General features: G+C 38.7%; 1 protein-coding gene across 1 annotated transcript in view; it reads left to right on the top strand.

Annotated features, from left to right (window-relative positions):
* Window positions 1-14,749, top strand: part of ZNF407 (zinc finger protein 407) — a 527,028-nt gene that overhangs the window by 314,279 nt on the left and 198,000 nt on the right. The window contains exon 5 of the mRNA XM_054985255.1: window positions 3,736-3,819. Within this exon, the coding sequence (XP_054841230.1) occupies window positions 3,736-3,819 (84 nt within the window). The remainder of the gene's footprint in view (window positions 1-3,735; window positions 3,820-14,749) is intronic.

The following is a 14,749-nucleotide window of genomic DNA, read 5'->3' as shown; positions in this document are numbered from 1 at the left end:
GCAAGATAGCATATGTAACTCTTGGTTTTAAGAAGTAAGTAGGCAAGGAAAAATGATCTTTAAATCAAAATTCTATAGGCATTTCTTACAAAGATGAAACAGTGTTCTATTAAATTTTAAAAATAATCCTGAAAAGATCCCCCTCCCAATTTCTGAAAATGAAATGAGTTGTTGCTAGAAATTATAGGTTAAAAGTTCTTCCAAAGCAGTTTGTAGGAAGCCCAGGCCTCCTTAGCTTCTTTGACAAGGGTGTTGACGATTTAAGGTCTCCAGCCTGCCCTGAGAGATCACTTATATCGAACAGCAGATGAAAAGCCAGTGCAGATGTAATTTATCGTCGGCGTTTCCTTCTAAAGAATAATTGTGGAGACTTGGTAAGATCAATAATATGGATTTTTGTTGTTAGGTCTTGTAGTCTGCACCATAATGAGAGATAGGGGACAGTGGCTGTTTTCTAATAGAAAATAAAGGATTGGTTTCCGTGTCTTTCTACATTTGAATGCAAAATGGCACACTTGAAACTAATTCAAGTTGTTAAGAAAAGAACCATTTTCTATTACATTCCTGTTATCATATAAACATGGCATATTAGATCAGCCCTCTGTACCCCAAGTGATATATTACCGCTTAGATCTCCTCAAAGTTTAAAGGCTTTAACTTCTGGAGGGAAGAATGATAGAATTGTTAAATGTATGGTTAAAGACTGAAATCATGTGCCCAGCTGTGTGTGGTCCAGCATACATAACTATGCAGGATTTATCTAATAATAGTTAAACATATTTACATGCAATCCCACAAACAGAAAACCCTCCAGTAAAATCCAAGAGAAATTAACTCTAAAGCATGAAGGTTATTATAAAATGATCTGTTGAACTGAATAAGCATGATCTCTGGAACCCTGAGCTTAAAATATCTCTCAGCTCTAAACCCACTAGTGTATTCATATGCCAGGAAATGAATCCTAAAGGAAAAACAGTTTTTATTACAACATTTCTTTAACTTAAAAACTCAATCATTCTCACTTCTCAGTTATTCAATATGGACAATTCCCAGAGACTTCAGTCACCTCAGGATTCCTTTTTCAAGACTACAGAGATTGATGGTAGATGATGGTACTATAGCAAGTATGGTTTCTGTATGTTTTCTGGAATTGCTCATTAAACAAGTTTGTGCATAGCATGGTACTAAGAACAGAGTAGGTTGGGTCCAGAAGGAGTAATTTTTCAAAGAAGTTGGTGAAGCAAATCTTCCCATGCCTTCTCCTGCCCCAGCAGCGTTGTTTGTTCTGAAAATTCTCTTGGGATTGGAGTGCAGAGTTTTGTAGTGATAAAGAAGAATCAGGAACAATTTCTTTCTTTACAGCCTTCCACTGGTGGCTTGCATCAGTGGAGGAGGAAGGTGGAGGCAGTTTTACCATATTTGCTTTCATCCCTGTAGCATTCCATACTGTAGTGCATTTTATTTCGTGAAGCCTTCCTAGCTGTCAGAGAAGATTTGGGGGAAAGATCCATTTGGCCTCTTGAGAAAGGTGGTGGGGAAAGATCCATTCCACTCGCTCCTTCCGTAAGCTCTTCTGCTGAATCTAACCCAGTACTGTATCTCCTTAATATAAAAAGCTGCTAACTAAAGTCTGCCCAGAAAAGTAAAACAGTTTTGACCTAATTTATGATACTGCATAGCTGATGAACAATTTCCTGGTAGCATAAAACAACTTTATGGTATGAATTTTATATCAAAGTATTGAATTAGCTTGTTCAAAAGAGTTACATTTCTAATTGATTAATTAATTAAGTTAATATTTAATTAATTATAATTAAGCTGCCTTTATCACCATCTTATTCCTTCCCATTGATAGTCTAAGGAATTCAGGTTGAAGACGAAAGCAAGTGGTAAAAAATGTTTTCAGCAATATTAAGGAGGAGATAAAATTCAAACTAAGCTAAGAGCTGAAAAGAGTTTTTCTTCCACTGCTCTTAGTTTTGGTTGTTGAAGAATAGTAGTAAAGGAAAGGAAAATGCTGTGCCTGATGTGACTGAGAATAAATTAAGACGGGCTAGAGAATAAAGAAAGGGCAGGTTAAGGCATCCCTTGTGCTGGACTCCCAATGTGAAACATGACTAGCTGAACAGCAATGACTTTGTTAATATCCAGAAACAAACACTGATCAGTGAATGGGTGACAATGGCAAAGTGTGGAAAGTGACAAAAGCAAAGTGTCTGGGGGGGTGGTCCTCCTGATGCCTTAGGACAGAGCAGAATAGGTGAGAAAGGGGTGCCAGAACATGGAGGATTTATGGCTATGGCTACAGAGTAGGGAAATAAATGCAGTATTGTTCCTTGGATGCCAAAGTGTCAAAGACCAGCTCTGGCTGCCATGTTTCATGGCTCTTAAAGGTGCACACATACTAATGCAGATTTTATTTATTCATTTAAAAGCTATAGCTTCTACCTCTCAACTTTAAATGGTTTTTGAAGCATCTGGCAAAATGGCTGACAAGAATTAAAAAAACTAAAGCAGATGCCTGGAGAAGATTGATGCTCTGTTAAAAACCAGAACAATAAATGTTTGAATTGTATGAACAATGCGAATTAATAGTCAGGACTCTTAACCCACTGGTATTCCATAATCTGTAAACTATGTTTGTTGTGAAGAGATGTAAAGAAAATGTTGCCATTTTCCTGAAATATTTTCCCAGTTTTTACAATTCCTTCTAATTGGTATCTGGGTAGGAGGGTACAATTTGTCTCCAAATGAGCAAAATGACTCATTTGTGTTTTAAAGCAGCATTATCATTTCACTGGCTTTCTCCAAGGTTAGTATTATTATTCTATAATACCTTCTTGGTTGGTCTTGTGGGATGAATCTGCCTCACATGCCTGGGCTTTACTGACTAAAAATGCTACTGTAGAATGATATACTGCCTTTATAAACTGCAAAAGGCAAAATTTTATCTGGAATAAAAATACTTTATAAGTGTACATTTACACACTTTTAACAAGTAGCACGCCTGCCAAATCTATCTTTTAATGGTTTCAGAGGCTTAGAATAAAGACATATCGTTAAAGATGAACAATGCAAGTTCTACTTCAGTTTCTCTAGTAATCCCCAGACTTGTTTTTTGTTGTTATGAAAGTTTTAGAAACATAAACACTGTTGAGCTGCCATTGGTACTAAATAATGTGGGGTTTTATTGTTGCCTGTTTTCTGTTCTGGAAAATAATTTAATTCCTACAATTTACTGGGAGGTTCTTGAAGAGGTTTGTGATCAAATCAGTTAAAATTCATTCAGCATCTTTATTTTGTTGGTAAATCCAATATATTTTTATTTAAGCAGAAGCATATATATACACTGTATATTAACTTTTCCAGGCAGTCTTTGCTCAGCACAGAAAGGCCAGATGTATGGGAATTGTAAAAAATCAGGATATGCATAAAAACTGTTCAAGTGCATAAAGCAGCCCCATCTGGAAGACATCTAACAGAAATGAAGTTGTACAAAACCATTCCATTGATAATAAAGCTAATTTTTATGGGTCTGACAAGTATGTAATTATGTTCAGTGGTGCTTTTCAGATTTTATCACAGTCAATAAACCGCAGTGGTAATTTCATTCCCATTTGACATATTTACATGGAAACATTTGATTGGAGGAATTAGTAACCCTGAAAGCCTTGATAGATATGTTTTAATGATCTGTGACCTCCACAGTCCCTCATCTGTTTATTGTTGCAACAGGCGAGAAGTCATTCCTATGTGACCTTTGTGGCTTCGCTGGCGGGACACGTCATGCCCTCACCAAGCATCGGAGGCAGCACACAGGTTAGTTAAGCTGTCTTTTACCCTTTGGTATTTTCTCTGCAGCAAAGGACTGTTATCCAGGGTAGGGAATACAGCACATCCTATAGCATATCACAGTCCAAAAAGTATATCCATTTGTTTTTGCTTTTTCCATTTACAAATTGGTACACCTAAAATCTGTATCAAATACTGTTATTAATGTGAACATTCTTTCCCCAAAATGCAAAATGTTGAATAGCAGGTGCCTGAAAATTAATAAGTACATGATATTTTGTTTTCAAGGTCAAGGGGATTGTGTATTGCATGAAGCTGTTGTAAGACTTAGTTTCAAAATTCTTTGCTGTGACCCATTGTTTCAACAGAGACTTGTTTCAAGCCACCTTCATTTTGCAAATCTGAAATACTTTGCTATGTATAGCCAGCACTTGGGATATATCCCAAAAGTTTTTATTGCTAAAATAGATAAAACTTCATGCTGGCTATTTATAATGCATTTAATATTAGTAATGTTAAAAGGAGTGCATCTGTAAATTGTAAACATTTTAAAAATACATTTTCCTTTTTTATTTCTTGTAACACAGATTTTATAGTTATTGTGCAATCCCTTGTAAGAGCAGTACCCTTCTAAATTAATTGAACAGTTTAGGATTGCTCAGTTAGTCCCTTAAGTTTTGCTGAAAAAGAGATGTTGTTAATGGATATTGAAGGCAGCTCTGTTTGTCTTTCACCGTGTACCCATTCTTGATTTAGGATACGAGCTGTCATTGAGGGTTTTTTTTTTTTTGTAATTAGCATCCATTCATATCCTTTCTTGGGAACTATTTGCAGCTATGATGAGAGGTTAGTCAACCGAGCATATTTGGAGGAGAGTCAAACATTCTCACAAGGAATTGAGTATTATGCTTCTGTTATAAACTCACATATGGTCAAAACCTGTTGTCCTATAAGACTGAGGTCTCTGAAACTACAGCTGTAATTTATAGGGGGAAATACTACATAGAAATTCAAGGGATACATTAATATGTGTAAACCTCTCTTGTAATAACAGTGTGGAACTGTCGCCCATCATATTAGAGAATATCTGTAAATGTATAAATATATTGCTGTACAATCCTTATTTCTGCCCTAGGTATATATGTGTGAACACAGAGCCTCCCAATGCTCAGTTAAATGCTATGCTAAGACCCACTGCCATGTGCACTAGTACAACACAAGTATATAGAGTAACTCCATAATGAAGGCTGATCCTGGCATAGTAGGAATAGTGCCATTCTCTAGAGCCCCATATGCCAACTGTTCTCATGCTGGGGTGTTGAAATGCTGTGGCTTTGGAATGTCATCATCACCAGCAGTATAAATGGAAAACAATCTCTTTGTTTGACCTATTTCTGCTTGCTTGTTGAGTCCCTCTCATTCATAAATAAAAAGAAGCTCAGCTTTTGGCTGCTTGGTACAGCTGAACTGTATATTTGAGTAACTGCTGCATATAAAATCAGTGAAAACAGTACATGGGGACCAGTATGGAATAGAGGATTGAGTGGTGGGTTTTGGATGTTGGAAAAGGAGGCCCAGGGCATTTACTGCATCCAGCCGTTCAGATCAATGTGTGGCCTTGAGTAAGTTACCATCTCTCAGTAGGTTATTATAGGAATTGGTGATGTGAGAATTATAAAGCCTTTTGTACCTTGATGAATGGTATTAAAATCATCAATAATGTGAATGTGGTATTACCTATAAACAAGAAACAGTCCAAAGAAGAAGGAGCAAGTACAGAGGAGTACAATGAGGCAGTCTTAGATATGAAATGAAAGGCATTAAGGGCTGTTCCACATTTGACATTTTGTATTCCAAAACAAGTATTGGACTGAAAAATAAGAGTGGTACATCAACTCTACGTTAATTTATTATTAGGGAAAAGTCTCTTTAATATAACAGCTTGGTGTTTTTTGAGATGCTATGCCCATAAGGAATGGATGGAAAGTTTATGTGCCCTTCTGTTGCATTTCTGTATTTGTTTCTTAGATACTTGTTGGGGTTGAAAGACGTTCAGTTCTTTGGACCACTTCATAAATTATTTTTTTGTTAACAGAAAACTCAAATATTGAGTAGGAAGAAGAATGTATACCATAATGTTTTAAGAATGACGTGTGTTTTGAGAGCTTCAATAAATGATTGACTACAAGGTCTGTGAATGCAAGGCAGGTTCACTCATGTCACTTGGTTACCGGCAGCTGAATTTGTCAACTGACTGCATTGTGAAAGACATTGCTTTTGTCCAGTGGAACCAACCACAGACTTACCAGTGCTGCTGCTGGGCTCATGGGGATCTAGGGTACTCAAGGAGTGGGTAAACATATAGTCACTGAGGCTACTACTGCAGGCCTGGACAGCCTGGGTGCACAGGGAGCAGGTGTCTGTGCCTGCCGCCATGGTCATATAGTGGCCTATCTTGGCTGTGGCTGGGGCCAGGTGTCACCAACAGGCCAGCAAGGACAAGCACGTCCCAAGGATCAGGGACACTCCTAGACCTGTAAATTCCAGCAGATCCAGTGGGGGAGAGGGCACGGACAGCATGGCTCAGAGAAAGATCCAGGTGGGACACAGCTAATCAGGGGAATAGGGATGGACAATTCTGCTTGACTTTCATGATGTCCTCCCACTTTCCGAAGATGGGATTGGTCCGCCTAGAGCATGGGACTTTCCCTTGGGGAGGATTAAGGAGGGCCCTGAAGCAGGACAAGTAGGAAATAGTTGGCCCACCTCCAGTTGCAAGGCAGATGAGTACAAGAGGGAGGAGGAAACAGCTGGAGCAACCCCCTCTCCTCCTGAGGTCTCACTGGCCCTCAGAGTGAGTGAACATGGCCAGAGCTGGGACTCCATGGCAGAGCAGCAATTTGTGAGGTGAATTTTTATATCTGTCATTCACCACTTATACATAATGGATCAAATTATAAATATGCACGTGTGAACCAGACATTGCTCATATGTTTCAGATGCCTCAGTGCATAGCTATTTTTCTGTTGACTAGTAGGGTTTTTTTTTCCTACACGGAGTTTTCTACAGTGTAGGCAATTGTAATGTATGAACCAGAGCTCCATGCCTAATTTGCATAACTTGTCAATACATAATCAGCATAATTTTAATAAAATTTGCATGAAGTTTGGTTGTGATGCTATTTGTGAAATTACCATTGTGAAATTAAAAGTGGCAGTTCTTAGAATGTTTTCAAGGTGATCATTGGCTAACTGAGATAACTGCTTATTCTTGGGCTTCAGCAATAAAATGTTAAAAAATGTATGTACTGGCAGAGAAAGGTCAGTTTCTTGGCAGCCTGTGAAATGTGATAAAGTTTTTCAGTTAGCTAGGGTGACAAAAAGCCCTTGTGTTATTAACCTCAATTGTTCAAATTATGAGTAAGCCCTTTAAAATATGAAACATAGAAATCATGAGGTTTGAAAGATTGTAAATGTGGTGTGCTTTACTTTTGCCTTCTTGTTTCTTATTCTCAAATCATGTAGCCTGCATCCCATATTTTCACTAATTTTCAACAACTATAAGAACCTAATAACTTTTAAAAAATCATATTGCTGCTACCTTCCAGTTGTAGAGTATGTTTGTGGACTTTTAAAACAATTGAAATAGAAGAAGGAACTTTCAGTAAGGTTCCAGGTAGTTATTTTCTACCTCTCCTACTGTCAGACTATGGAATCCCAGTTATCTAGAGTTCGTCTCCCCCCTTCTGCAAGAAGCACAAAGTTTCTTGATTCCAAAAGTTTTATTGAAAGACAATGCTCAGGATACAAGTAGCCATATTCCAAGGACTAGGAAAGCCTTGGCTGAACAAAAGCTTTGTTGAGAATGACACACAAAATGAAAGTAACAACACTTCAAACACCCATTCCCAGCCTCCCCCCTTAGTCCTGTCTAGAAGGCCTGGGAAGGCGAGGACGTCAAGGTCGGCCAGAACGGATTGATAAGAATTCTTTGCTCCCATGGATATATGCGGCCTGGACAGCACCTGGGCCTGGAGGGAGAGAACTAAACAGCTACAGATTATAACATGAGAACATGGCGTAGCTATGGCTTGAGAACTGACTAGCAAACTGACACTCTGACACCTACATTCAAAGAATGACTCATACAAGCTGAGGAAGGTTTGAGTCCTGTAGCACCTTAAAGTAGAGATGGGCACGAACAGAAAAAAAACCCCTAAACATGATGTTCGTTGTTCGTTGCCATCCACAAACAGGGACTCACGAACAACCACAAACATGGCCCTGTTCATGAACATGTTCATGATTGGCTGTTCGTGGGGCAGGCTCTCCTCCAGCTATCATCCAAGTTTGGTCAAGATCCCTACTGCACCACTCCCAGAAACCTGACCTGAGCAGGCACCAGGAAAGGTACTAATAATAAATAATAGCTTGGCCCCAGAGCCTGGCAGCAGCCCTGGAACTTGAAGGGGTAGATCCCGCACCACTCCCAGGAACCTTACCTGAGCAGGCAGCAGGAAAAGTGCCAATAATAAATAATAGCTTGGCCCAGAGCCTGGCAGCAGCCCTGGAATTTGAAGGGCTAGATCCCTATCCCACCACACACAAAGAAAATTCAAGCTCCAGTGCACTCTCTCTATCAAAATGCCAACAGCAACTGTCTCTCCCTCTCCACTGTCTTCCAAGTCAGAGCTGGGAGCCCCCCTCCCCCATGGTCTTTGCTCCCTTGTAACAAATTTGGAGCTCTACACTTGAAAGGAAGACCTGCCTATCAAGCTAAATTGGGCTTAGATTGGTGTTTCCAGGGCAACAGCAGGAGTTCCGACAGAGTTCAGACAATCCCTGCCTAAGTTGCCAAGGGAACTGATTGCAGGTGCCAGACTGTCCGGCTTGACGAACAGCAAGACGAACAGCAACGAACAAGGCTTGCAACAACCACCTGTTTGTTTAGAATGTGATCTCATGAACAGCTTGTTTGCGAATAGCAGATTGGGCTGTCTGTGGCTTTTTTTTGTTCGTATTGCTGTTCGTGCCCATCTCTACCTTAAAGTCCAACTAGATTTCCAGGGTATGAGCTTTCAAGAGTGAAAACTCCCTTCTGCAGTTATATTTAGAAGTGGAACTATGTAGGGCTTTGATTCAGTAAGAAGGTGGAAGGAGTATTTAAAGTAAGAGTGTAAAGTATAATAGTACTGTAATTGGCTTGATAGAGCAGGACTTGTGAAAATCAGAAAATCAGAACATGTAGTGAAAGAAGAATCCAGTCTTAATTAAGTCCTGGGGGTGTTCATTGTTCTGAATCTGCAAATAAACTCAATCTCAGCAATCTTGCATTGTAATTTTCCTTTGACATTTCTCTGTTTGAGAACTGCTACTCTTAAGCCAGCAATGGAATGTCCTGGAAGATTAAAATGTTCTTCCACTCTTTGAGTGTTATGATTTTTAATATAAGATTTAAGTCAGTTCTTCTTGTTGGTCTTTTAGGTGCTACTAGACTCAAATCTTGCAGACCAACACAGTTACCCACCTGAAACTACCTTCATACAAGATGAATTTCCTATGTTATTATCATCTCCAAACAGAAAATTGCATGTGCAGCCATGTGTTTCTTTTACTAGACATGTACACTGCAGGGATTTGCTGTTATTTAAGTGACTGTTTCACTATGGTTTTTAAGCACAGATCCCAGTTCAAACCAGTCCAATGCATCATCAATGATATATGGCCACCTTGGACAATATTTGTATGACACAGTCCTTGGGAGGTAGACCTTACCTTATTTAGAGACAATTCTCCAACTAAAGCAACTTCTGATCAACAACAATGGGCATCCAACAGACACGGAGTGAGTGATAAAACCTTGCAATAAGCGGAAGAGTGGGGAATCAAACCCAGCTCTCCAGATTCGGTCTTGCCACTCTTAACCACTATACAAACTGGCTCTCTTAATCTTAACTCTGTTTTACTTTACTCCCTGTGAACAGTGATTATATTAAAATATATGGCTTTTATGTAGATTAAATATACATTATTCACCATTCACTTGACTGGGTTTAAACAACAAGTTCTAATTAAAATTTGTATTTGCAGGGTGGCATGTGCTCATCTGTGCCACCCTTGTGGAGTTTCCCCTGCTTTGATATTAGGGCATTTAAAGGTTATAGATCATGGAGCCTGAATCAAGCAGGCCTAAGTTTATGTTTTATGTCAGGACCAGAGGCCTGTTATTACTTTGCTATTAACTTTCTACTATATAGAAGAGTATCTCAGAGACAAAAGGATCTGTCTTTTTGGCATTTATTTGCCTCTGTGGCACAAACAATCAAATGTGATTCTTTCGCAGAAAAACTGTGTGTGTCTTCTGCTTTCTTCATAGCACAGCACAAATACAGCTTCCACTATGTTGAGTATACTAAAGTGATCCCATAATATTGTTGTTTAGTACGCTGCTTTAAAGCACTGCCAAGCAATGCAATTTCTGGTAGGGTTTTTTTTTGTTTTGCATTTCATTTCCTTCTTCCATATCCCTCTTTTTGTCATGGCTTTCCTTGCAGAGTGCCCAAGCAAATTGTACTCATGTTTGAAGGGGGATAGGTATCAAAAGTGGTCTAAATGGCTTAAATAATTCCCTACTGCAATACAAACTGTCTGTAGGGTTGACACAAAATGTCTACTGATCCATGATTTACTTTTATCACCTGTCACAGCCTCTTGATTCAAGGGCACGAGAGCCAATCCTCACATGCAGGTTAGGAATCTTGGCCAGCTTAATAAGCCTCCCCACTTTCCTCAGCCTGGAGGCATCGGGTAGATTGATATCCACTAGGAGTGCTTTTCCTGTCTGACAGATGTTTGACAATGGGAGAATATTGACTTAGATCTTGAGGACTCTCTGATTGCTTTGCTTTTCATGTTTTTTATTCTTCCCTTCCACACACTGTGGGACAGTGAATCTATTTGGAAGAGTTTCAGATTTCTCCTTTTGATTGTGACCTCAGCTGATTTACCTTGTTTGGTAGTGGGTTTTCCAAAGGAAACCTGCTTCAGACAGGAGTCTTCATTTTAAATGACCGCTGCTACAATAGAGACAGAAGAAGAAAATGTGTACATCATTAGAAACTTAGTTGAGCAGGCACAAATTCTATTGTGTAATTAGTAAAAGTATACACAGGAAGTGAAATAGTCTAAGAAACCTTAAGATAGAAGTATCCAAGATGCAGATATGCAGGTGATACTGTAGTACTGGCAGAAAAAAGTAAAGACTTGAAATGACTACTGATGAAGGTTGAAGGAGAAAGTGCCAAAGCAGGATGACAGTTCAACATCAAGAATACAAAAGTAATGAATAACTACTAAGGAATTGCACAATCTTAAGGTTGACAATGAAGAAAGTGAAATTGTTCAAGATTTTCTATTCCATGGCTCAATCATCAACCAAACCGGAACTTGTAACCAAGAAATCAAAAGAAGATTGGAAGGGCAGCTATGAAGAAAGAAGAAAAGATCCTTATGATAAGGAAGTGTCTCTGGGAATCAAAGTAATTCATGCTAATTTGAAATGTGGTGTTGGAGAAGATTTTTATAGGTCCTTTCCCTTCCCTTCGAAGCTCATCAATTAACAAATTTAGAGCAGCAGAAAGTTCTTTTTCATCATTTTTTGATGCAAGGAAGAATGGAGACAAAATTTGCTACCTCCAAAGTAGTCATAGTATCATTATCTCTCAGCTAATCAAACAGTATTTCTGAAGTGTAGAGGGGTGATTGATCAGTAATAAGTGGCTTAATATCATAGTCTCTGATATTCTCATACAAACAGCATTCAAGCAGGACATGTAAGGATATATCAATCCTACTGAGACTGCAAGAGCAGATTCTGTCAGTATAAGGCATATTAAAAAATCTTCCTTCTACTATTCGATCTTGCAAATAAAAAAATTCTACAATAATATGGAATAGTTAATACATATATGGGGGTAAAGATTTCAAAGGAGTAATGCCAAAGAACAAGGAGGAACAGACACATCAAGCTCTAAATTTCAAACTTCCATGGCCAATTTCTAAAATACATTTTAATTGAAGAGAAAGCTTTTGATTTGCCCATATCAGAATTAAGATTAGTCATCATACCAGCTAATGACAGATTCTCATCCAAAGCTTTTTTCCAGACAGATTTGAAAGTATCCTGTTTTGAGGCAGCCAATAGGCCATCCTCAGCAAAAAACAGTTGTAATCTCAATTTGAGGGTGGAGACCCATACTCTTGCTTCCAAAGATGTTTGGCCAAATTCCTCTGAAATGCAACATTTGAGACACAACAAGGTACATTCAACAATTTTCTTAGAAATTGAGGAAGGGGTTGATCAATATTGTCAGATCAGTCTTTGAACCGTAAAAAATTAGAGGAACTGTTTTCAAGTTAAAGGCTTGCACAGCTCCGGGAATGTACTCTTCCCCCTTTATTATAAAAGAACCTGCTTATAGCATTTGCACAGGGTTTTGCTTTGTTAAATACCATTCTAAGGGCCAAGCTACAAGTGACGAATGACACTTGAACGGGAAGTGCCATTCCTCCTGTTCAGGGAGGAATACATGTGAGTCTGTTCACTTGCTGTTCAAGTGTCATTCGTCACTTGTAGCTTAGCCCTAAGTTGGGGATTCCTAAATATAGCTTGTAGGCTTTTAAATTACGGGGACAGTTGGGGATTCCAAGATAAGTCTGCCAAAAACAGAATTTCCAGATAAGAGAAGGTCCAAACTTGCTCGATATTAAACCTGTTGATTGATCATTGTAATGAGTACCATCTACTTTTGGTGAAGACTAAGATCTTAGATTTCTGATAGTTAATCACTGGATTCTCACGTAGACAATACTTTGAAAAAATTTGCAATAACCTTTGCAGGCCAACCCTGGTGCGAGAAAATGGCAACATCATCTGCATAAAACAAGACAGGGACACTAGTGTCAGCTAATTTGGGTGGATGGCATCGATCATAAAAGTTTGATGCTAAATCGCTTAAATATAGATTAAACAGAAAGGGAGTTAGTAGGCAGCCCTGTCTTACCCCCTTTTCCATCTTAAATGAGTTTGTTAAATGTCCTTCATATCCACAGTGCACTACAGCAGTTGAACCACAATATAATCATTGTATAAGCCCTAGAAGCCTTTTATTGGTGAAATTTCAGCTGGACATGCCTGGCCTGACTACATCCCAGGAGTGAGCAGCGAGCAGTCGCCGACTGTGGTCTCTGCCTGCTGCTGCCTTCACTGATGCTATGCCCCCTTCCCTGGCCAGGTTTCACAAGAGATGAGTGCTACTTTGGCTCAGTCACAGCAGTGGCTGCAAGGGGCTTTGTGCAGGGTGAGGGTGCGGTCCCACTGAGCTCTGCTTTGTCCAGGCCATACTGCAGTGCTGGTTCTGGATACAATTTTTTCTCTCACATGAGTGAAAGGTTTTTAATCTGTTAATCCAAATTGTTGTATATTGAAGTCCTGGACCAGTATCAAGTTGCAGAACTCTATGTACTCACCACCAGCATCCCGTCTCACACAACTTTCACATCGCGTAACCACCAACCTTTCCCATAGTTATGGGTTATGTCTGTATTAGCACTAGTCATGCTTGACATTGCCCTGGGTTTTGAATTTCCTTCTTTCATGGGTTTGAGGTGGTTTATATTTTCCCTACGGTATCACAAATACTTAAATAAATTTGTGCAAGCTTACCTTTTGCTTTCAGTACTTTAATTATTTTTGTGTCAACCAGGGTTAGAATGTAGAGTTCATACCTAGTGATTGGAATTGTTTTCTTTGTATTTTTTTTTAAGTGAGAGAAAGAAAGAGAAAGATGGTGGACCTATGTAACTAACAGAGGTGGAAAAACCTTACTAAAGCAGATATGACCTTCAGGGAATTATATGGTACCTGATGAATCTGATAAGACAAACTTCATCTGCGTGGCAGTCCTGAGGCAGCTACCATGAACCTGTAGAAATACTGAAGCAGTCCATGTCTCTATTCAGATAGCCTCATGAATTTTTGAAGACAGTGGCCTATACAATGAACACAGATCCTGTTTGTATGATCAGTTCCATTTGCTCATTTCAGTCTTGCATGTCTAAGCGTTTATAGGTCAATGTAATAAAGAGAGAAAATTTAATAATATATGTGTTTTTATCCAGATGAGTGGCTCACTTTGCGTTTCTATTTCTCATGTGAACTGCTCTTTGACTTTTAATGTGCAGTTACATTACTCGGCACTGAATTTAATGTATAATATAGTCTCTTTCCCTTCACCTTCCCCCAACCCAGCGACAAAGAGAAAAATACTCTGTATAAAGTATATCTAACCTGGTATGCTTTGTGCCTTTTCATTAAATGCTTATTAAGAGAGAATGTGATTTTTGAAGAGGATCTGTATTACTTGGATTTGTATTACTTTTTAGTTCCAGCAATGCCAGTTTTTGTAGAAATGTTCAGAATTTAATTATGCCACATTTTCAGTGATAAATAGTTACTGGAAGTGAGGTAACAAACTTTTGTAGATCACTAGCCATAGCCTCAATAATGATTGTAAACTACATTTTTTTCCTTTCTGACAAAATAATATGAAGAATAATGCCACAACTCTTGCTCTGTGCAAATGTACCTTCTGCACATTCAGAGATTTCCTTCTTCGCTGCAGTGCAGGAATAGCTTTCCCCATGCATCTCTTTGGATTATCAGAGTTGCCCCGATAATCTGAATGAAAAAGTGTGCTCAGTTGGGAGTTCATCATCATCATCAACAACATCATCATCATCATCCTTTTATTGGGATAATAGAAACATAAAATAGCATTCACATCAATAAGGAGTTGAAATCATACATAACATAAAATAAAATTAAGATAAAATCTCATTTTAGCATGTTTGGATTTAATTTTAAGTATTTCCTCTAAAAATTTTGCAACTTCTCTGGT

Source organism: Eublepharis macularius, chromosome 7 (genome assembly GCF_028583425.1).
Source record: "Eublepharis macularius isolate TG4126 chromosome 7, MPM_Emac_v1.0, whole genome shotgun sequence".
Taxonomy (NCBI): domain Eukaryota; kingdom Metazoa; phylum Chordata; class Lepidosauria; order Squamata; family Eublepharidae; genus Eublepharis; species Eublepharis macularius.
The sequence above is the reverse complement of the archived record's forward strand: the minus strand, read 5'-3'. Positions and strand labels throughout refer to the sequence as shown.